General features: G+C 45.6%; 1 protein-coding gene across 2 annotated transcripts; it reads left to right on the top strand.

Annotated features, from left to right (window-relative positions):
- The first annotated feature begins 90 nt into the window (after positions 1–90).
- Positions 91–16,054, top strand: LOC122760254 (MAX gene-associated protein-like). 2 transcript variants are annotated; one of them, XM_044015341.1, is made up of 11 exons: positions 91–1,556; positions 1,948–3,640; positions 4,291–4,390; positions 4,734–4,829; positions 4,911–5,039; positions 9,737–9,859; positions 14,111–14,925; positions 15,002–15,278; positions 15,368–15,495; positions 15,657–15,737; positions 15,873–16,054. In XM_044015341.1, exons 1-11 carry the CDS (start codon positions 481–483, stop codon positions 15,987–15,989), a joined length of 4,635 nt encoding a protein of 1,544 aa, XP_043871276.1. In that variant the 5' UTR covers positions 91–480; the 3' UTR covers positions 15,990–16,054. The 2 variants fall into 2 exon arrangements, with proteins under 2 accessions (XP_043871276.1, XP_043871275.1); XM_044015340.1 differs by having other exon boundaries at positions 1,945–3,640.
- Positions 16,055–21,573: the final 5,519 nt, after the last annotated feature.

Below are 21,573 nucleotides of genomic sequence, written 5' to 3'. Positions count from 1 at the left end.
TGTCGTTGTTTTATCTGGTGTTGGTAGTTTTGTGTCGTTGTTTTGTCTGGTGTTGGTAGTTTTGTGTCGTTTTGTCTGGTGTGGGTAGTTTTGTGTCGTTGTTTTGTCTGTTGTGCCATACAGAACCACAGCACTCTCTGTCTCACTGTCATAAACTCATTTCACACATATCAGCTTATAGAGAGATACAGAGATACACCTATGGATGTGGAGTCACACATACAGGGCGTTTAATCCATGAACTGCAGACTTTTTGTCTGTCCGTCAATTTGACTGATAGGGTTGTAAACAATCTGTCATAGTATTTAATCCCGTCCTGTTCAGGGGAACCACTTCACATTGTGGACTTGTTTACGTCGTCTGTGTCGTGAAGCTAACGAAAGTCTCTTGCATGTTTTTTAGGAGGCTGTCTGCTCTCATCATGGCTCGCGTCTTTAAGAAGCAGGACCGTCTCGTCCTTTAAATGTCTGGGACGTGTTCATGGCTTGTAAGAAGAAGAAGCAGAAGGGTATGGTGTTTCATCAGGAAGGAGCAACCAGCTCTGCAGCGCCACCTGCAGCCAAGCATCCACCTGCACACTGTGTTCTCCCTAAACCAGAGAAGGCATGTGAAGGTGGGAGGGAACGGAGCAGTCATGTAAAAGTGACCAACAGAGAGGCAAACATGACGGGTAAAGGCATCAGGACGCCCGGTGCTCTTCCTGCGGTCAAACCTCTGTCCAGTCCAAGTCCTCTGCAGGACAACCTGTCTCCTGTCAGCATGTGCAGAGGTGTCCGAGTCACACTGGACAACAACAACATGTGGAACGAGTTCTTCAGATGCAGAACGGAGATGATTCTGACCAAACAGGGCAGCAGGATGTTCCCCTATTGCCGCTTCCGTGTCTCCGGCCTGCAGCCGTCCAGGAAGTACTGTCTCCTTATGGACGTTCAGCTGTTAGACAATAGCTGTTACAGGTGGACTGGCAGGAACTGGCAGACGGCCGGGAAAGCAGAGAGTCACATGAAGAGTCGACTGTTTTCTCACCCTGAGTCCCCATCGACAGGTCAACACTGGATGCAGAGTCCGGTGTCCTTTTACAGACTGAAGCTCACGAACAGTGTCTCGGACCAGGAAGGGAACATCGCACTACACCCGATGCACCGCTACCTGCCGCGACTGCACATCATCCAGACTGACAAAGCTGCTAAAGACGTTAAGCTAACTGGTGCTAGCGTTGTCACCTTCACTTTCCCTCAGACTGAGTTCTTGGCGGTCGCTGCTTACCAGAACTCCAGGTTTGCTCAGCTCATAGTTGACCACAACCCGTTTGCTAAAGGACTGAAGGAGGACTCGTCCGGTTCATCAGGCCTGAAGCTAAAACTGAACTCTGGAAAAGAGACTCCCAAAGAGGAGGCGAAGGCAACCAGTGATCATCCTGTGAAGAAGAGCTTAAAGTCTTTGCTTGCAAACCACAAACCCAAAGGTTCAAAAGTAGTGGTTCCAAAGTCTTCAGGTTCTGGAGAGATTGCGAACAAAGATCCATCTTGTGTCAAGGTTCCTGCTGAGAGTTTGTGGTAAGAGTTCCAACATGACAGAGAAGATGGCATGTTCAGTGTTTTTTTTAGTCTGTCTAATCTAACTGTCATGTGGATTTGGATCAGTTTATACCAGTGATCCAAAAGGTGTTGCATGAGGACACTTCTCTTTGAATTGTCCCGTATGTGGTCATTTACATCTCTGACTGGACTGAATAGCTTGGTGAAGTTCTGAACCTGTTTCCCTTGATACTTGTTTTGGGTTTTTTTAGAGTGTTAAAGTCCTGCCAGGGTTAACATCTAAAATATTTTTTGTATCTTTTCAAAAGCAAAATGGGTGGCTATCAATTACGTAGGACAAAGTTGTGTTTGTCAGTGTCACAGTGTTTCATGAGCTAATACTGTTTTGTTGTTTGATTTCCTGCAGCAGCAGTTCACGTCCTGCTCAGAAGTTATTTTCTGAGCTTATCAGGGAAGCTCATGTTTCACTGCAGCGATGTAACCTGGATCAGCTGAACATCAACAACGGAACTTCTCTAAAAACTGGGCTAACAAACGGACCAGGTGTTCCAGAGAAACATGAGACACACAGTAAGACATCGTCAGCACAGCGTAAAGCTAAGTCTAATAGGAACTGTTTGAATGTAAAAACCTCCAAAGACGGTACTAGGAAAGATTATAGTGAGGTGACTCATGTAGTCACTGATCCCCCAGTGTCCCAGACCTATGTGGACTCCGACCACCGACCTAAACCAGAAGCGCCATCAGAAGAGAATGTAAAGCAGCAGCAGAAACGACCAGCGCCACTACCTTTGCCCGCCCTTGCTCTGTTTCTGAAGCAGCATTCGACAAAGTCTAAAAGGGCCAAGAATAAGATGGATGCTCCTCCCCCTGCACTCCCACCTGAGTCTGAATCACACAGTTCTGATTCAAACGCTCCATCAAACAATCTAGTAGATGATGAAAAATGTTGCAACAAACCTTCTTCTGGACACGCAGTCACAGATGTAGATACATCTGAACCAGTGGTGGAAGCAGCTCCTCCATCACATCCAGAGTCTGCTGCCTCCACAGAAACAACGGCACCAAGTCTTGATGATCCCTTTGTCTCTGTTTCAATTCCTGAATGTTTAGACTCTAATCAGGCCGGACCTGATCACACTACAGTGTTATGTACTCTTGGGACATGTATGTCCACCATGTCCTCACCTCTTGCTACCTCTGCTGCTGCATGTCCAGTTTTATCTCCACCCCTTGATACAGTGTTAAATGCCCTTAACTCGCCACAAACGCCTCCCATCATGGAATCTTCCACAGTACCCTCGGACTCTCCAACCATGAAATCTCATCTGTTACTTCCTGACCCAGAGTGTTCTTCTTTTGGCTTTGAGCCTTTGTCACCTGCAAGTTCTCCAGAACCTTTACCCGCCCTTCCTGCCTCGTTGGCTTTTGAACTGGACTCGACTTCTTCTGAGCTTAATCAGAAACCAGAACCTCCTAATGGGTCACCGCAGAGGGATGGCTCTACTACGTCTGTGTTTAAATGGCACACGGTGTTACCTCTGCCCGGGCCACCGTACATAGACGCCTCATTCACAACATTTCAACCAATGTCACAGACGCTTCCCTTAGCATCTGTCATGTCGCCCTTGTTGCCTTCCCCAAGTCCATCCACCCATGAACCCCAAACGTCCATGACTCCTGATCCTGATTCTGCTCCGTCATTTCAAGACAACCAGCAGTCACTGCCATTTCCTGCAGAACTGTCCCCCCTGGTCCTCCAGCTGTCTCTGTCTCCAACCTTCTCCTCATTAGATGGAGACCCGCTGTCACCCACGCCTTCACTCACTGAACTTGTGCACTTTTTCTCCACCAATGACGACCTCGGTATGGAGGTCGCGTTTTCAAATTCGGAGGCTGTGGTGATTCCACCTCCTGCGACACCAGAGGCAGATGTACCCGAACCAGTCCCAGCCAGGAAACCCGACAAATGCAGGAACAAGTCCAAGAGGCGGAAACCTACTGTCGACATGGATGAAAAGGTCGATGACTCTGCCTACGTTAGCATGCAGCCCAACCTGGAGGAAGTGGAGGAGCAGCTGTTCATCTCTTTTACATCAAAGGTGAACCTAAAGCAGTTTTTTTTTTTTTTTATTGTCCAAAACACGATAAAATTTACCGTTCAAATATTTTACAACGCTCGCTACCTTTTTGCTAAATTTAGAAAAGTGAAACTAAACTCATCAGTTTATATTCCAGCATAGTCACCTGACATCAACTGCGACAATCCAGTAAATACTGAGGGTGGCACGGTTTAAGAAGTGAACAATGAGGAACTTGTACCAATTCAGAACTGTTCCTCCAAACCCAGATTATTGTGATTCCATCAGTGATAGAACCTGACACCTGCTGGGTTTCTTTAGTACCTGCCCTGACCATGAGCGCCACGTCAAAGACAACAATGTCCACCTGTAGATCAATTAAAGAGACTGTGGAATTACAGGGAGGGTTTTTAACTGATCTACATCGTTGTCTTTGACGTCACGCTTGTGACTCTTCAGTGACGAAACTCTCTGACCAATCAGAGGCCGGCAGTCTGAAGACGTCACATTTTAGTATCAGCTGAACCTTGTCAGCAGGAACCAGGTTCTGTCTTTGATGCAGGAGAAAACAAAGCTGTGCAGTTCCATGAGAAACTTGTGGACATTTGGGACATGAACTTTGTATTTTCTACTGTAGGGGGCAGTATGAGGACTTGTTTGTTGTTTTTCAGGAGGCACTCAAACTTCACGTTCCTGACTCTGTGGAGGAACCGCGCACTCAGGCGACACCTGATGTTCCTCTGCTGCCACCTGCTGACACACCTGACCACGGTGAACCTCATTAGCATATTACAGTGTGGTTCAGGATGACTTAGCTAAGAAGCTAATCCCTGGCACATGTCATTTATTTGTAGCATGTTTTTAGATCCTGACAGAAGCTACAGCTAAATTCGGAGCTATCAACAACTAGTAGAACGTAAATGCTAACTTCAAGCGAACAGTATGCTGATGCTTAGTTACATTATTGTGACATAGAGGCTAAATGTAAATGCCAAAATTTGAACTACCTAAAGCTAAATCTAAGCAACAATCAAGCTCTTGTTAGTTGTCGTATGTCAACACTGGCAAACTTGCTGTTTGTGCTAAGCTAACTGTGGTGTTTGTGTGTGAGCAGAGACTCTGCAGAAGAGAAGCAGCGGTGAGAAGCTTCTGCTCAGAGACCTGCAGCTGATGAAGCACAGACAGGTCATTCACCCTGTGCTGCAGGAAGGTGCGTATCTCACCTCCACAGGGGGGCGCCACTGAGCTGCTGATGATGTTGGTGATGACTCTGTTTGTGTGTAAAACTCAGTGGGTTTGAAGATGAACCTGCTGGATCCGACTCTGGCAATCGACCTGCAGTACCTGGGCGTCCGTCTGCCTCTGCCCCCTCCTGGACACTATGTGGCGCTGCAGCACCGGGAGCCGCCTCCACCTCAGGGTTCGTACCGCGGTCACACTGACCTGAGTTTTATTTATTTAACCTGTAAGTGGGCCAATGACATGACGGCTAATTATACTGTCCAACTGCATTTTTTCTTGTTAAAAATATATTCTAGAAAACTTAAATACACCATATATATTTAGTCACTATCCTTTATGTGTAACCACTTTCATTTTTCAAAAATCATTAGGCATTTCATTTGTATTGCTTCTGAAAGTGTAAAAATATCATGTGGTGTGACCGTCCACTCATGAATCCAGTTTTGGACATTTATTTAAAATGAATCTTAATCTATTCAAATTTATTTTCTGCCCTATTTGGCATAAATTCTAAAGTGTTTTGTAACCTCATGTGAAATTACAGTGATCTTGTAATGATATTTCCCTCTTATTTACGCAAGTAAACTTCGTCCGAGTATGTCCATTTTATGAAATATCATGTGGTGCGACCATGAAGAAACCACCATTTTGGAACTTTCATTTTCAAAGCCACCCCAAGACAGGAAGTTACATCACAAACAACTTTGCAGAGGACCCACAGACTCAGTTAGCAGGTTTGTAACTCTCTCTCATCTTTTAAAATAACTGCTTTTAAAATGGCTGGTAGATAGTTTCCAAATATGGATGTCATGTGGTATGACCTCAAAAACACAATAAATATTGATTTATTTTCACAAATTCATAATTTGATAGCAACTTTTGTTTAGGTGTATGCCTGTACATTTTGATTGAATATGAAAATATCACGTGGTGCCACCAAATATCTTGTGGTGCGACCAAATATCATGTGGTGCGACCAAATATCATGTGGTGCGACCAAATATCATGTGGTGCGACCATTGCAGCTAGCTTTCAATGAGTTGTAGACTTATTTTAAAGGAAGTTTTTGTGTTTTAATATCATTTTGATGGTTTATATATTTAAAAGGTAGTAAATTGTTATTTTATTTAAAAGATAAAATTGTGCTTTTTCTTAATTTTTCATACAATTCAGAAGCAATGCTTTATGTTAAATCCTTATTGATAATATTGGGAAAAAAAATAAAGAACAAATATTTGTAACATGTCATGTTGCCATTATGTCTTTCTAAAGTTTTTTTTTAAAAATCCATTTCATCAGATGCCGCTCTCAAGCAGTGAAGACCGTGGGCCACATGCCGTGTGAACTCTGACCCTGAGTACCTTGCAAAGAGAACAGAAAGGTTTATGTAAAAGCTAAAAAAAACTTTGTATTGAAAAGCAACTTGAATTACATGAAGTTATATTGTGTGGAGGGGATTTAAAATATAATGTACATTTTAATTGAAATGTCAGTCTGCTGTATCTGAAAAAAAGCCAAACTGTATACACTGTAGCTTGACACAATACTAAATTTGTTTCAGCTACCAGAGAAGAAAGCAGCAGGGAAAGATTCCTTATTTGTTTCCTTTTGCAAACAAGCCAAAATGAAAATATGCTCATGTTACCAGCCTGTAAAAGTTGACATGCAGAACACCACATCCAACATGGAGGAGGCCTCAACCTCACAGTCACAGAAGGGGGAAAGTGATCAGGGCTTATGTTTTGTGATTGTAACATACGATGAACTTCCATATGTAGGCCAAGTTCTTGAGGTTGTGGGAGAAGATATCAGGGTCAATGCTATGTGTACAGATCCTGTTGATCAGTAGTTTTACAAAGACACATACGAAGGTTAACATATAACAAAAGAGCTTTGATGATGCACTTTGATGACAACAGTGCTTTGATACCAACTATAACAATAAATAGATAAATAGAGTTACAGTTTTGCCTGCTGGAAGGTTTTACACTCAGGGAGTAAGAACTTATTCACGCGGCCACAAACTCCAGATTCCATATTCTACTATAAGAAAGATGTCATAGCAGTCATCTCTGAACCTGAGCCAACAACTTCTCGCTGTTCTAAATTGAGAAGCCGACTGGAACAAGTTCAAAAGTTCCTGGGGTTAAGGAAATACCTAAACCATATCTCCAACATTCATATAAGAATGAGGATGATGGTATGAATAGTTAGATGTCTTCAAGTTTGATGTGTCTGAGTTCATCTTGTTCCTTACTGATTTGTGAAATGTTTACAAAAATTCACTTCAACACAGTGTTTGTAAAAGAATGGCAATGAAAGTTAATGTGTTAACCAAAATGAAATTAAATGAAAAGTGTTGAAAAGAGATGTTTGTCTTCAATATTTAAATTAATAAAATCTGTTTTAAACAAATGATTGTCTCTTATTCTATTGATTTGTAAGAGATTTAAGCTGGTTTCATCATTTGGTGCGACCACCCATCATGTGGTGCGACCACCCATCATGTGGCGCGACCATTAATAGCAATAACTGTAGCAAAATAAAAAAAGTGATACCTTCTTTCTGTGGCAGAAACTTATTCACTGATGGGGTAAGATGAAGTTAGTGGGATTTTGTTTACATTTTCATTATTTTTATGCATTTTACAGGAAAAATTAGCACGCAAACTACATGCAAAACGGTGACCATGACTTTAGAGGAATGAGGATTATATCAGTATGTATGACAATTCAACAGAAATCCAAATAATTAGTTTCTAGACACATCATTTTACTAAGAACTTGTGAAAAAAGGGTAAATATGTTGATTAAATAAATACATTTTTAAGATGATTGATGGTCGCACCACATGACATTTTGGAGGGAAACGACCAATTAATTTACGTGAAAAACCACCAAAATATCGTAATTCAAGATTTTAACATGTATGCATGTACACATGACATTGTAAAGCTTTGACCAATTGCAATAGAAATTCATATTTATCATATTTTTAAATTCACCTGTTAAAAAACCTTATATGTCATTGACCCAAGTACACAGGGAGGATTCTTGAGACAGGGTTCTCACGGGTCCTTGAAAGTGCAGTGAAGAAGGGAGTGATATTTAGGTAAATGTCTCCCTTGTCTGTTACGACGCCACCTACTGTTTGATGCCCTGCGCTGCGTGATGTGCGTAGACGAGGCCCACACAGGACAGCCATGGAGACATCATCGCTGTCCACTGTCTCTCACTCCACCGCTGACGCGAGATTCCGTGCAGAACAGCGAGCGAGTGACGTTAAAGGGGACATAGAGATATATATATATATATATATATATATATATATACCCTATTTCCCCCATTAAAATAGTTCCCTGGTGTCCTAATGAACATGTCAGTGACATGCTTTGGTCAAAATTCCCTAAGGATGAAGCATCATAGTAGTTCAATAACCCTGCTAAACCCGCCCCTTTCAGAACACTCGGTTTTCGTGCATGGTCCCTTTATATGCAAATGAGACACAGGCAAATACACACCCACTTCTTCCAGGGGGTTTCTGATTTGTCCTCTTTACAGCGCTTTACAGCTCTATTCGTCTCCCCCTCCCTCCACTAGCTCTCTGACAATATCAACATGTCAGCGTGAGCAGAAAACAGCGAGAGTGCCGTCACAGGAAGAGACGTCCTACATAAGGATCGAGCCGAACACTGCCGAACTGTAAATCAGTTAAAAACACTTAGGAACAGAACTGCTGATCGCCAGCGGCGCCGCGAGCTGGATAAACTGCATGTTGCTGTATCAGACCGGAGACTGTGCTCCTCCCCACTGCTGACCAGCTCCGGTGCTCCGGCGAGCTGGCGATCAGCGGCCCCTGATGCCCCGAACTGATTTTCACAGAGAGTGCAGCACCGCTGATCGCCACCATTGGCCAGCTCCGGTGGTCCGGGCAGTTTAGGCAGCTCGCCGCTCGCCACTGGCGATCAGCGGTGACACAGAGAGTGCAGCACCGCTGATCGTCAGCGGCGAGCTGCATAAACAGCTGCTGTATGTGACTGTATCAGACTGAGTGTGTGTGCTCCGGTCATGGAGGATGTACTGAAGAAATATGTTTAATTAGGACGTGTCAGAATGGTCAGTTATGACCTCTATGTGACCTTTTCGTTTGTACGTCGCTGACTAAATACTGATGTGAAGTGGTGCGAACACACATTAGCTTCATATATAAAATCCTCTGTAAAACACTGTGCTCCACTGTGCAGCCACCAACAGCACACTTGTCCCTCCGCGTTGACATAATAGCGCTCTTCCTCCCTCGCCTGCACTCTCGCAGGGACAAGGTGGAGCTAAGGTGGAGCTAAGGTGGAGCTAAGGTGGAGCTCTCCAAGTAAACTTACTGGTGGGCGGTAACATTCGCGGTGAAATGCGCATGCTGCCGACATAAGCGCAGGGAATTCAACATTGCGTGTTTAATGGCCTATACTTACACTAAGGGGGACCATGAAAACATGACTGAGTATTCTTTCTCCACCCTTTGGCGACTGGTCGGGCCTCCAGAGTCCCAAATATAAGTACTGAAATGATTAAAACGTTGATTTTGCATAATATGTCCCCTTTAAAGAAAGAGAGAGAAAATGTCGACTTGATGATCTCTGTCTCAACAAAGACAAAAGACAAAGACAATCACTGCAACGATCATTGGATTTTTAGCTGAGTCATGTTTGGGCCGTGAGAACCTTATGTCTCTGTAACCACTCATTCATAAACGTATTGGACTAACATCGTTAGGTCGTCCAGTTTGAGATATAACAAGTGTTATTGTCATGTTCAGAGTTCAGCTTGGTGTCACCTGTAAATGTCTCCTCCTCTTCCTCCTCTTCCTCCTCTTCTTCAGGTGTTTCTGCAGCGTTTGTGTCCAGAACAGGAAAAACCACAGATGTGACCCAGATTAAAGGCTGGAGAGAAAAGTTCACTCCCTCAGAGGCTCCGCCCACTCACTCCTCAGCCAAACCTGAAGGTAACTGTTCATAGTGGACATAGTGGGACATAGTGGGACATTCAGATAAAAAAAAACACAGTTCAGATCGTTTCTCGGATCAGCAAAAAAAAAAGACAAGACAAATAAACATAAGTTTTGTCTTTTTGTTGATTAACCCTTTTAAATTATTAAATTAAAATATATAAAATCAACTTAAAGTGCACATGGCATAATATCTTCTTTTTATCATAATTAATGGAATAACAACTTAAAGTGCAACATCATCTTCCTTGAAACATGGATAGTGAAATAAATTCTATGTCCACATCATCAAAGAAGAATAAAAGAAAGAAAGCAAATTATACCTGAGCGTATTATTTCAAATTCTTCTTCAAAAAGACAAGGATGTCTACATTGTCTGCGTGTGGACCTCTATGCAGTCACTATGTCCCCTGCTGTTGAGAAGGGAACTGAAGAGCCTGGCACTCATTGCTTTTCCACCATCCACTGACATGCTGCTTGCTGCCGGGTAAGATGCCACCTCCTCTTTGATGATGTCAGCAGGAGTCTTGCTGTCCATGTCTTTCTCTCCAAAAAGCTCTGCCATCGCCGGCGTCTTTTGTGGAGCAGATGTGTCCAAGTTTGCTCCTGTTGATTAATTAAACCTATTATTCATTTTCATGTTTCATAGACATGAACATTTAATAAATAAAAAAATGTATTGAGATTTAAATTGATTATTTTTTCTTTAGCTCATCACAGTCTCAGTGGTGAGGTCACTGTATGTCCATGTGACATCCAGGGCAGTAGATCTGTGGAGGTAGTCCTGCAGAGTAGGGGGTGAAGTGTATCTGGGCTTCAGGTCCTCTCTAATGGCAGTCTTGACATCTGGAGTGATGGTGCGGTCTTCCACACTTGGAGCCATGGATTGTAGAACCCTTGTTTTCAGCGGCAGGATCATTGACACAGACGGTGGAGTTTCAGTGCTCAGCAGAGATGTAACAGTTTTGAGGGCTTTAAGCTCCTGGAGGACCTCGTCTGCCACTCTCACATCATCATCATCATCATCATCACACAGGGTGACGATGTCTTTGACCTTTTTCTTCAGGGTCTTGAGTATATAGTGGAGTTCCATCTTGTTGGGACATCATGTATGAGCTGATGAGTAGGTAGATAGCAGCTTTAGTGTTTCTTGCTTTGTCTTCAGCACATGAGCAGCTGTTGTGCTTCGATGGAAGTAGGAAACCACCTTCCTGATCCTCCCAAGGAGGCGGTCCATCCTATTGACTGACATTCCCTTCTGTGATGCCAAGTTCACTACATTTGATTTGATTTGAAAGGGACCATGTGCAATTAAAAACGTAAATGTCACCATTTGATGCATTACACCAGAGTTAGCCTAATGTACGTCTGCAGTCCCTACCTAAAGATAAATACAGCACAGATAAAACATTACACAACAAGTAAGAACATACAGCAATGTAGGAAGTGTCCCTCACAGGTGCACACACACTCTCACACAAATAGCCACTGGCAAAGTAGTGGGTGCATTGTTGTGAGAGTTTTAGGTGTTTTTTTTATAGCTTTAAACCCACCAAGCAGGTCACACTTTCTTATATTATCTGCACTGGTGTTCCATTGTGTGACAGCTTGAACAGAAAAGGCTGCCTGTCCACATGCTGAGTAGCGAAAGGGTACAGTGCAGCTGTGTACAGATGCTGGTCTAGTGGACCTTACAGAGCCACGGTAACAAACTAACCTTTGCAGACAGGTGGGAGTCGAGCCTTTTAGGATTTTGTAGACTGTACATACGTTTGACAAAAATCTGATTGTGCCTGTGTAGTATGTCACAGTGATGGTACCTAAGTGTCTTTTTGTGCAAAGCACCCTGTCTGTGGGCCCAGTTCTGCCTCATTGACTGCATTTATTTGATCTTTGGTGTTATCAGTTGTGACTGGGATGTTAGCACTGGGCCTCTTTATCTTCCATTCCTCCACTGCTTGTGTCAGCACCTGCACAAGATAAGTGCCTGTGCGAGGGGGCGTGTCTGCAGCTCCCAGTCTGCTAATCTGAACCGGGCCATCAAGGCAGCAAAACGTGCCCACAGTCAGATGATCCAAGGTTTCTTCCATGACCCCAGCAACACCAGACAACTGTGGCAGGGCATCAAGATCGTCACAGACTACAAAGCCACACCCTCACCCTGCCGAGATGACATCAGCTTCCTCAATGAGCTCAACAACTTCTTTGGGAGATTTGAAGCTCTGAATAACGTCCCCGCGAGGAAAGCTACCTCCAACCTCGATGAACAGGCACTCAGGCTCGAAACCACTGCTGTACGGAGAGCCCTGAGAAAAGTTAACGCACGGAAAGCATATGGCTCTGATAACATCCCAGGACGGCTGATCAAGGAGTTCGCAGACCAGCTGGCCCACATGCTCACAGACATTTTCAAAACGTCACTGATCCAGGCCGTTGTCCCCCCGTGCTTTAAGTCTGCCATGATCATCCCAGTGCCCAAGAAACCAACCATCATGCCTTAATGACTTTCGTCCTGTTGCACTAATAACGGCCATCATGAAGTGCTTCGAGCGGATGGTTAAGGACCTTATCATTTCCATTTCCACTTCCCCATCATTCGACCCGCTCCAGTTTGCGTACCAACCTAACTGCTCCACTGAGGATGCCATCTCCACTGCTCTCCACCTGAGCCTGGAGCACCTGGAGGACAAGAACACCCCTGTGCGGATGCTGTTTCTGGACCTCAGCTCAGCATTCAACACGATCATCCCCCAGGACCTGGTACACAAATTGGGCCCCCTGGGCCTCAACACCCCCCCGTGTCCGTGTGGGTAACAATACCTCAAGTGTCATCTCCCTGAGCACCGGGCACAGGGCTGCATCCTGAGCCCCCTGCTGTTCACCCTGATGACCCACGACTGTCGTCCCAGGTACAACACCAACCACATCCTGAAATATGCGGACGACACAACAGTTGTGGGCCCCATTCAGGACAACAACGAACCAGCCTACAGAGTGGAAGTGCGACATCTGGTGGACTGGTGCAGGGTGAACAACCTGCTCCTGAATGTTGACAAGACAAAAGTGATCATGTCGACTTCGGAAGATCCCGACCCAGCCACACACCACTCCTCATCAATGGCACAACGGTGGAGGTCGTCAGCAGTACCTGGGGGTTCACATCACAGACAACCTCAGCTGGACACTTCACACCACCTCCCTGGTGAAGAAAGCCCATCAGCACCTACACTTCCTGCGATGGATGAGAAGGGTGTCTCTCAACCTTCTACAGAGGGACCATCGAGAGCCTGCTGACCAGTGGCATCTCCGTCTGGTCTGGGAGCTGCAAGGCCTCAGACTGGAAGTCTCTGCAGAGTGTGGTGAGGACAGCGGAGAAGATCATTGGGACTCCACTCCCACCCATCCAGGACATTGCACACAGGCGCTGCCTAACCAGAGCTCACCAGATCCTCACTGACCATAACCACCCCCACCATGGACTGTTCTCCCTGCTGGCGTCTGGCAGGAGGTTCCCGGAGCATCCACTGCAGAACAAACAGACTCAGGAACAGTTACTTTCCGCTGGCCATCAGACTGTATCATACAGTAATCTACCTCAAAATTCAATGCTGTGTTGTTGGTTTTTATCCGGTTGCCAAGCAACGAAATTCCGTTGCCAGTTTTCACTGCTGTGTTCTCTGTGCCATGACAATAAAAGGAAGTCTAAGTCAAATGAAGTGAGCGGTTATCGTTCCCCTGGACGTCCACCCGTCTGTCGTGAGCAGGCGATGCTCGGTATAGTTCATCCACAACTTTTTTCTTTTCCTTCTCATAAAGATCTGGCACGGTCGTTTCACTGAAGTGTGTGTGTGTGTGTGTGTGTGTGTGAGAGTGTGTGAGTGAGTGAGTGAGTGGATGTCGTAACGTGGCTCGAGCACTTTCGTGTTTAAAGTGGACATATTATACCCTATTCCCCCCATTAAAATAGCTGTGTTGACTGAACACGCGCACAACTTTCATAAATCAATCCACGGAGATATTGAAACGAACGGATCAATGACGATCCATTGCACCACTATGGGACATAGTGGACATAATGGACTGTACCGGAGAGTCTGACATTGTGTTTTCTGTCGTGCAAACAAAGTGTGATATTGACAAGAGGAAGTGACCTCATGTACAACACATGAGGACAGTTGAATGAATGAATGAAAGTGGTTTTACATTTTATGAGCCAAACAACTAACTTTCTGTCTTGTCTCTCTGCAGCTGGTCCCAGCTCAGATCAGCCTAAGAAGAACCTGTCTGCGTTCTGCAGCGACATGCTGGACGAGTATCTGGAGAACGAGGGGAAGTTGATCGACGAGCGAGCCGCCAGCTTCTCTCAGCCGCAGGCGGAGCCCGCGGTCCCTGTGGTCTACGAGCTTCCTGCTCAGAGCAGCAGCTACGTCCGAACCCTGGACAACGTCCTGAAGAAGCATGGCGTGAGCTCGCCCACCTCGGACCTCATATCTGGATTCATCCCCCCTTCTAAAAGACCCAAACTGTCCCTCAAAGAGAGGAAGACCCAGCAGAAACGGAGAGGTCCTAAACAGACCAGACTCCGACCAGAACCTACTTCTGCTCCAGGGTCATCACTCGAACCAAGTCCTGCTGAGCTGAACCAGCTCCCTAAACTGCCTGCGGGACCACTACCCCCATCAGACCACCTGACACCTGTCACTGAACCAAACAGGTCCCAGAAAAGTCGGCTGAAAGTCCAGTCCAACCACACAGAACCATCAAGTGAGTCTCCTGAGAGCAACACTTTAAAGAAGAAGAGAAAGAGGAGGAGGAGACTCAAACCCAACACCTCGTCCCAGACCCTCAGCCCCCTCAGGGCCGCGGTCTCCCAGGACTTGGCTCCTCTGGAGTCCGACTCTGAGCTGGGCCGCGATGAAGGCAAGGCCGGCCCACCTTTAATGACCCGGGCTCTGCTCAGACAGAAGGACCTGGAGGATGGAGTGGTGTGGGAGGGGCAACACAGGACCACCATCACCAAGGAGCGGGCCGCCATCGCCCTGACCTCACTCTTCACACTGATGGTACCAGAACCCAGAGAACCGTCACGCAGGTAACCATGGTAACCGTGGTAACAGTGTCGCTCTGCTTGCTCCTCAGGGTTTTGTCGACGAGAATCCCACCGCCCCCATCCAGCTGGTCCGCCGCCGAGCCCCACCCTGCCTGAACGACTTCTGCCGGCTGGGTTGCATCTGCTCCAGCCTCGCCTACTCCTCCAGGGTCGGCCACTGTGGGCGGAGCCTCTGCATGTTCGGCTGCAGCTGCCTCAAACAGAAGGTGGTGCTGTTGAAGAACCTGGAGGCCTCGGACTCTAGCCCCTCCCACCCGAGCCACGGCAAGAAGAGGAAGAGGAAGAGGAGGATGAAGATGGCTTATGGTAAGTGTCACCGTTTTACCATGACTGTATTCTCTCACTGTTACTTCCTGTTATGCCGGCTGTTACTTCCTGTCGTGTTTGATTGGCAGTTCTGAAGGAGGCGGACAGCGTTTCCCAGCCTGCCGAGCGTGTCCGTGTCCTGTGGAAGAATGACGGTGCAGACTCAGATCCAGACCCGGTCTACGTCCCGGGACCAATGAGTCCGACCCGTCTCACTGTACGTTATAAACACTAAAGGCTGATCCGCTCATTCTCACTGAAGACACACGAAAGTCACATGACTGTTTTCTGTTTGTGTGTCTGTCTGCGCGTGTGTGTCTGTGTGTCTGTGTGTCTGTCTGCGCGTGTGTGTCTGTGTGTCTGTCTGCGTGTGTGCAGATTCAGCAGAACAGAGAAGATAAGAGCAGCTGTGCTCGGGTCAGAGGTTACAGGGGGAAGAGGCGGAGTCAGAAAACACAGGTGAGTTACTTGTGTGTGTAACTGTGTTTTAAAGATAAAGTTTAGTGTAGTTTCACAGGTGAGAGTCGGTGGTCAGGTCCAGGTCCAGGTCCAGGTCGCCACACTCTCTCTAGTTCACTGTTGTTTTTTCTTCAGGACAAAAATAAAAGTGGAAAATCTAAATCGGTGAAATCTGTGAAACAGCAGCCTCAGACGCTGAAGGAAGCTCCTCCCCCTGCTCCTCCTCCTGCAGGTGAATTCACTCACTCATAGTTCATCATACAGCCTCCTGTCATCCCATTAAAGTTGTGCTTTGTTGGCCTGTGGCTGTATGAGGCTCTGCTGTGAGCGCCCCCTGCTGCCTCATGCATATCAAAGTCTGGCACACAGCAGTGCAACAATTCCAGGCTACTGATGGAACGGAGCTCTAATGTACCAGGAAGGCGGAAGCTGTTTCTTTAGGGCACGGTGCCTTCAGTGAAATCCCTCTCTACCTCTGCTGCCTGCCAGCCTGCTGCAGTGGCATGCCGACCCCTGACCCAGTTGTTCTGGCACTATTGATGAATGAGGGGGCTGCAGTCTGTGAGTCACAAAAGACAGAGGCTGGAGCTGGTGCGTACGTCTTTGCACGTGTGTGTGCGTGGGAGCGAGTGAATATGCGAACATGAAAGTGTTCGCGTGCTCGCGTCTGTCTTTGTACTTGCGTGGAACTACACATCCAGGCTGTAATAAGCAAGAGCAACAAGTTAAGACAAGTTCTATTGAGTGTGAGAGAAGGTTGAACTCTGAACAAAATGTGTGATTTCTTTCTGGTGTGGTTTTTGCAATGAAAAATAACAAGGAGTCATTTAAGGCTGTTCTGTTTTATTCCACCCCCTCTGTATTTTCAATATATGTTGTCTATTTAGCACTGACCAACACTGCAGCAAAGAAACATCACATTCTCAAGTCCAGCAGGTCGAAAGACAAAACCTCTTGCACTTGATTTGCAACAGGTCTAAATGTCCATGAAATATCCGTGATACTATTTTTGAGATGTTTTCAATTTCAGCAAAGCCAAAGTTAGCGGTAAGGTAAGCCGGATAGTTAAATTGTGCGGCCACACATATTTCTTGCCCCGTTGCATATGGTGCAGTGATGAAATACGATTTGATGCCTCATTTCCATTTCATCTCCCGCGTGTCATCCTCTGCGTATGTCACTGTTTAGTCGTTTCCTCAAAGACTGGCGGTCTGCCTCTTGGTCTCTGTCAGCAGGAACTCCTCAGTTCAGTAGGAGGCATTTGTTTTGGAAAACAGGGGGTGAATTTAGATGAGGGGCCGTTGTGATCACAGCTTTTCATTCGAATTTGAATGCACATGAAACTATTCTTTTCCTGTCTACAAACAAACCGACTGACTGGGTATCGATTATTACGCTTCTCCAACAATGGAGAACAAACACAGTTTGGGATTTACATATTGACACACGGTTTGTTTGTCACTAGACCTTGCACTCGGCGTCGCTCGGCGTCGCTCGGCGAGCGAACTGAAACTTCCCAATCGAAGAAAGCTCAAGCTCTGGAAAGACTTATTTTGGCAGCTGTGTCAATATGTGCCAATGCTAAGTACATCCACGGTACATGAAAAGCCATGGCACGGGGTACATTATGACGGCTGACTGGGTCGTGTTACATCAGGCTGAGGCATTGATTTCCCTTTTTCGCTTCAGACTTCACACTTCACTGCACTCCTTCTGTAGACGCACAAGCAACAACTTTAATCTTCAAACGTACCTTTAATAAACGCTGTGTATTGGTTGAGCTCTTTTTCTGAGATGTCTTTGATTCATTTTGTCTTTTATCACCGACTAAGACATAAGCACGACGTTTTATTTTACACTATTCTGATGTACTGATGTGAAAACATCCCCATGGTTACACAATACCAACAATACCTAATTACATGTGATTTCTCCTTGACAGTTGCCATGAACAGCAGACTGATTGCACACATGCAACAGCAGCAGTTTGGCTTTTGAATCGTAAATGTCACCAATCCAGTGTCGCACATTCCAATAATTTGTCCGTGATGCGTTCGCTTTGAGTCGCAGACGCAGAACCTTTCAAAAGCACACGTGGAAGCACACAAAGACCCCTGTTTCTCTTTCAACAACAGACACCAGGATAGGGTTAAAATCCCACTTTAGCAAAGCCTAAAGTGGACTGGGAGCAGTTGCTGTTGTGCTCCTACAGAGCCCTTATGATAATGAGCAACACAAATAAATAAATAAATATAAAAATCAACTCGAAACAAGCATATTAATGAGCCTCCCATTTAACAACCCCGATCTACGTGTACTCCAGATGACTCGCCGTGTTCGTGCACACGTACAGGAGTATGCGTGTCAACTGGAAGCGAGAGTCAAGTCTGCTTTCCCCACTGCCTGACCCTGGCGCGGTGCATGTTCCGAGTTCAAAGCCGTTGGCCTGGGTCTGGCGGCACACAGCTCGATGTCTGGCCTGAATGTCTAATGACATGGGCAGCTGGTCCCTACAGACCCGCTGGCACTGGGCAGCCTTGTACATTGTGTGGGCTTAGTGATGTGTTTGCAAATACCGACAGCTGTTCTCATCACACCAATATCCCCTTTACTCACAGACACACCTGACAGAAAGAAAGATGAAGTCCAGGTTGCAGAACAACATCTGGCACATTAATACCGCTTGCTTCACTCTTTGCTCCAGTCAGAGCAGCACCGCCGCTTCAGGAACAGTTATCTTCAAAAGGTCCTCAAAGAACCACTGTGTTAAACTTAATCAAAAACATCACCGACAATAAAACAGCAGTCCTTTCAGCTTTCAACCGGGGGCATTTATCCCACTTGCCCACAGGGTTACAGCGCCGTTGCTTCACATGTCGGCGATTTTTCAAAGTAATATCTGTGCTTTGAGTCTCACCTCCAGATGATGCCACTGGTGTGGACCTATTCATTTAACTCTAGGAAATCTTTGCTCATTGATGTCTGAATTAAACTCAAGTAAGGACTTTGCTCGTACTGAATATGTGGGTTAAATGAATGGCCATTGAGTATCTACTGCATTGGAGCTCCTTTTGCAATTTAAAGCTACAACAGTGTTAAGACACCCGAAAGTAGTATCCGGTCTATTGACGCCAAAATGCACAGCCTCACCCTGCACCACCGGGTGGACAAAAATGAAGTCACTAAGTCCAGGGAGTTTTCATGTTGACCTCTGTGATTAAATTGTGGTAAGATTAGATCAGCGCAAGGGTATAAATCAATTTCTAAAGCTCTGTGTTCTCCCAGGAACACAGTGGCTTTAATAATTGTAGAATAAAATAAGAAAATACCAGGACTTTTGACTTTTGAAATTGGGCCTTACTTCATTAGTGCCCATAAACGGCAGCAAGGAGTGTACGGAATTAAGTCCATATATAATATGAGCTATACATACAATTTTTCTATATACTGAAGTCAGTGAAATAAAAACAGTGTTGTTTGATATATGCTGTATACAAAAGCTTTGGTTGGCTTACTGACCCACATTAGGGGGTAGCAACTGTACGTGTAATAAAGTAGACCCAACTAATTGATTATTAAATGAGTTGCCAACTATTTTAATGATCGATTTTAAACGATTAGTTGTTGCAGCCCTAAACATAACCACATGACACCATCAAAATATAATATTAACATATTAACAATACTAAAACACATGCTAACAGAACATTACATTTGAATATGCCAAATTAGCCACATAGCTGTAGCTGTAGGCAGGGCTCCTGTCCAGGGGCTTTGGAACAGTCTGCACTGACGTGACTTCTGATGCATCCACCTGAGCCAAGACACGTAAATGAGCTGCGTCAGGCAACCGAGGACAGCGTTTCACCGTGAGAGGAAACGACCTTGGCTCGCGACCTTTTAATTGTACATCACGTGACAAACTAATTGAAAAGCGACATCGTCGCAAAAAAAAAGGCGCAGCGCGGTCAGACGAACGCGTTACACTAAAGCAGAGGAGAGGAGAGGAAACGGACTTTAGAAATAATGTATGGATTTCAGTGACAGTATCTGCCCGGTGCTGGAGCTCGGCCAGAACCGATTCATCTCTTGCAATGTTGTTGATAATAGTTAAGATGAAGCGTAGGACGGTGGGAGTGCAGAGGGACCGTGGGAGGAAGAAGAAAGGACACAAGGGGGCCGAAAGGAGAGGAGGATGTAAAATAGGGGGAGGTGTGACTGGAAGAGGAGGAGAGAGAGATAGTCCTGCTTATTCCTTCCACTGTGTGCTTTGTAGTGTTCAGACAGAATTCAAGGTGAAGCAAACCTTAAATGTATTACGAAAAATGTGTCTCTGCAGGGAGACCTGTAGGTGTCCAATCCCAAAGTGGCTGTACATTAGCCTCTTACTATCAGTTCTCTCACACACACACACACACACACACACACACACAAACACAGGCTGCTGCCAGTAAGACTTTTGCTTCGTCAGTAAACAGTTGACCGTCCTTGTCAGTGAACTGTTTATGTAGCTGGCCATAGTCCTGGTGAAGCTGGCAGAGGGAGCTGGCTCTGTAGATAAGACTACAGATGAAAGAGGAGCGTGACGATAAATAACGACACGAAGCCACCAAAGAATAATTACGTGGCGAAAAAACAGAGAGAATGTGGGATATTTAAAGTCGCCAGAGCGAGATTAGCAAAGTGTGTGTTTTTAAGACTTATGGCCGCGTGCCATTGGAGGAGACTGATAAGCATCTGGGCTAACTGCTGCTCAAACTCATCTCACTAGGGCCAAAATGGCAGAATGAGCTCGTGCACATGCTGCAAGGTCAACTCACCAGTGAGGCATTTTGGATGACAGCGCAGAAAACAGGTATTTAGCCGCCCGAACGCACACACGTCCTCACTTCAGTCTTTCTCGAGTCTTAATGTCGTTCTTTTTATGACTATTTATTCTTTCACTTGAGTCATCGCATCCAAATGCCTCAATTAGACTAATTACGCCAGACCCTCCCTTGCAGTGATTGAGACGGTAAAGTGCAAACATGGACAGACAACAAATCTGTTGTAAACCTTTCTGTCCTTGACTTTAATGTTCAAATACTGGCTCATTTTAATAAGAATAACTCTGTTGATACCTTTTGTTATTTTGGCACCAGGATGCCAACATTTTGTTGGCTGTTTTGCCAGCAGAGAGAAATCAAGACATTCCCTAAATGTCATTATAATTATGACTGAAAGGATGGCCACACACACACACACACACACACACTTGGCTGCTTACATTAAGAGTCCATACACTAAAAAACCGACAGCTGTGATCCTGCACACTTTTCCTCATACTCAGCCAGGTTCCTCCTAGAAAGCTGGCCTGTCTGCGTCTTTCCTCCAGGTTGTGACGGTTGCAAATCCATTACATCAGATAAAGGAGGGGACAGAAATCTGATGCTGCTTTCCATCCCTGAGGGGGTCGACATAGACGACCAGATGAGAAATGGGGGATTACTACACTCTCTCCTTATTAAGGCTCCACAGAAGGGGGTCCATTGCAAGCCTGACGCCTTGTCATCAACTCTTAGAGTAATCTGATTGTAAGTGATTGAGAAGAGGCAGCGTGGGGGGGGGTTGGTGCAGCCTCGTCACTGTTTTCTCAAGTCCAAATCTCAGAGAACAACAAGGCCAAATGTACAATAACACAAGAGAAATGGCATGGAGCCAGGCCGTGGTAAGCCTCATATTTGTCAGGCCCCACAGTGAGCAAAAGGCCAGTCGGCAAACTAATAATCCCCCATTTGAATAATGGCTGTTATTTTATTTCACTCCCAGCATCTCTCAATTTAGGCTGGTTATAATT

The sequence above is a fragment of the Solea senegalensis genome, unplaced genomic scaffold (genome assembly GCF_019176455.1).
Source record: "Solea senegalensis isolate Sse05_10M unplaced genomic scaffold, IFAPA_SoseM_1 scf7180000013288, whole genome shotgun sequence".
In the NCBI taxonomy this organism is placed as follows: domain Eukaryota; kingdom Metazoa; phylum Chordata; class Actinopteri; order Pleuronectiformes; family Soleidae; genus Solea; species Solea senegalensis.
The sequence above is the reverse complement of the archived record's forward strand: the minus strand, read 5'-3'. Positions and strand labels throughout refer to the sequence as shown.

Coding starts and splice junctions, on each gene's coding strand:
- LOC122760254 (XM_044015340.1), top strand. CDS start 481: ATGGCTTGTAAGAAGAAGAAGCAGAAGGGTATGGTGTTTCATCAGGAA. Junction 1,557..1,944: donor GTTCCTGCTGAGAGTTTGTG/GTAAGAGTTCCA, acceptor GATTTCCTGCAG/CAGCAGTTCACGTCCTGCTC. Junction 4,830..4,910: donor TCACCCTGTGCTGCAGGAAG/GTGCGTATCTCA, acceptor TGTAAAACTCAG/TGGGTTTGAAGATGAACCTG.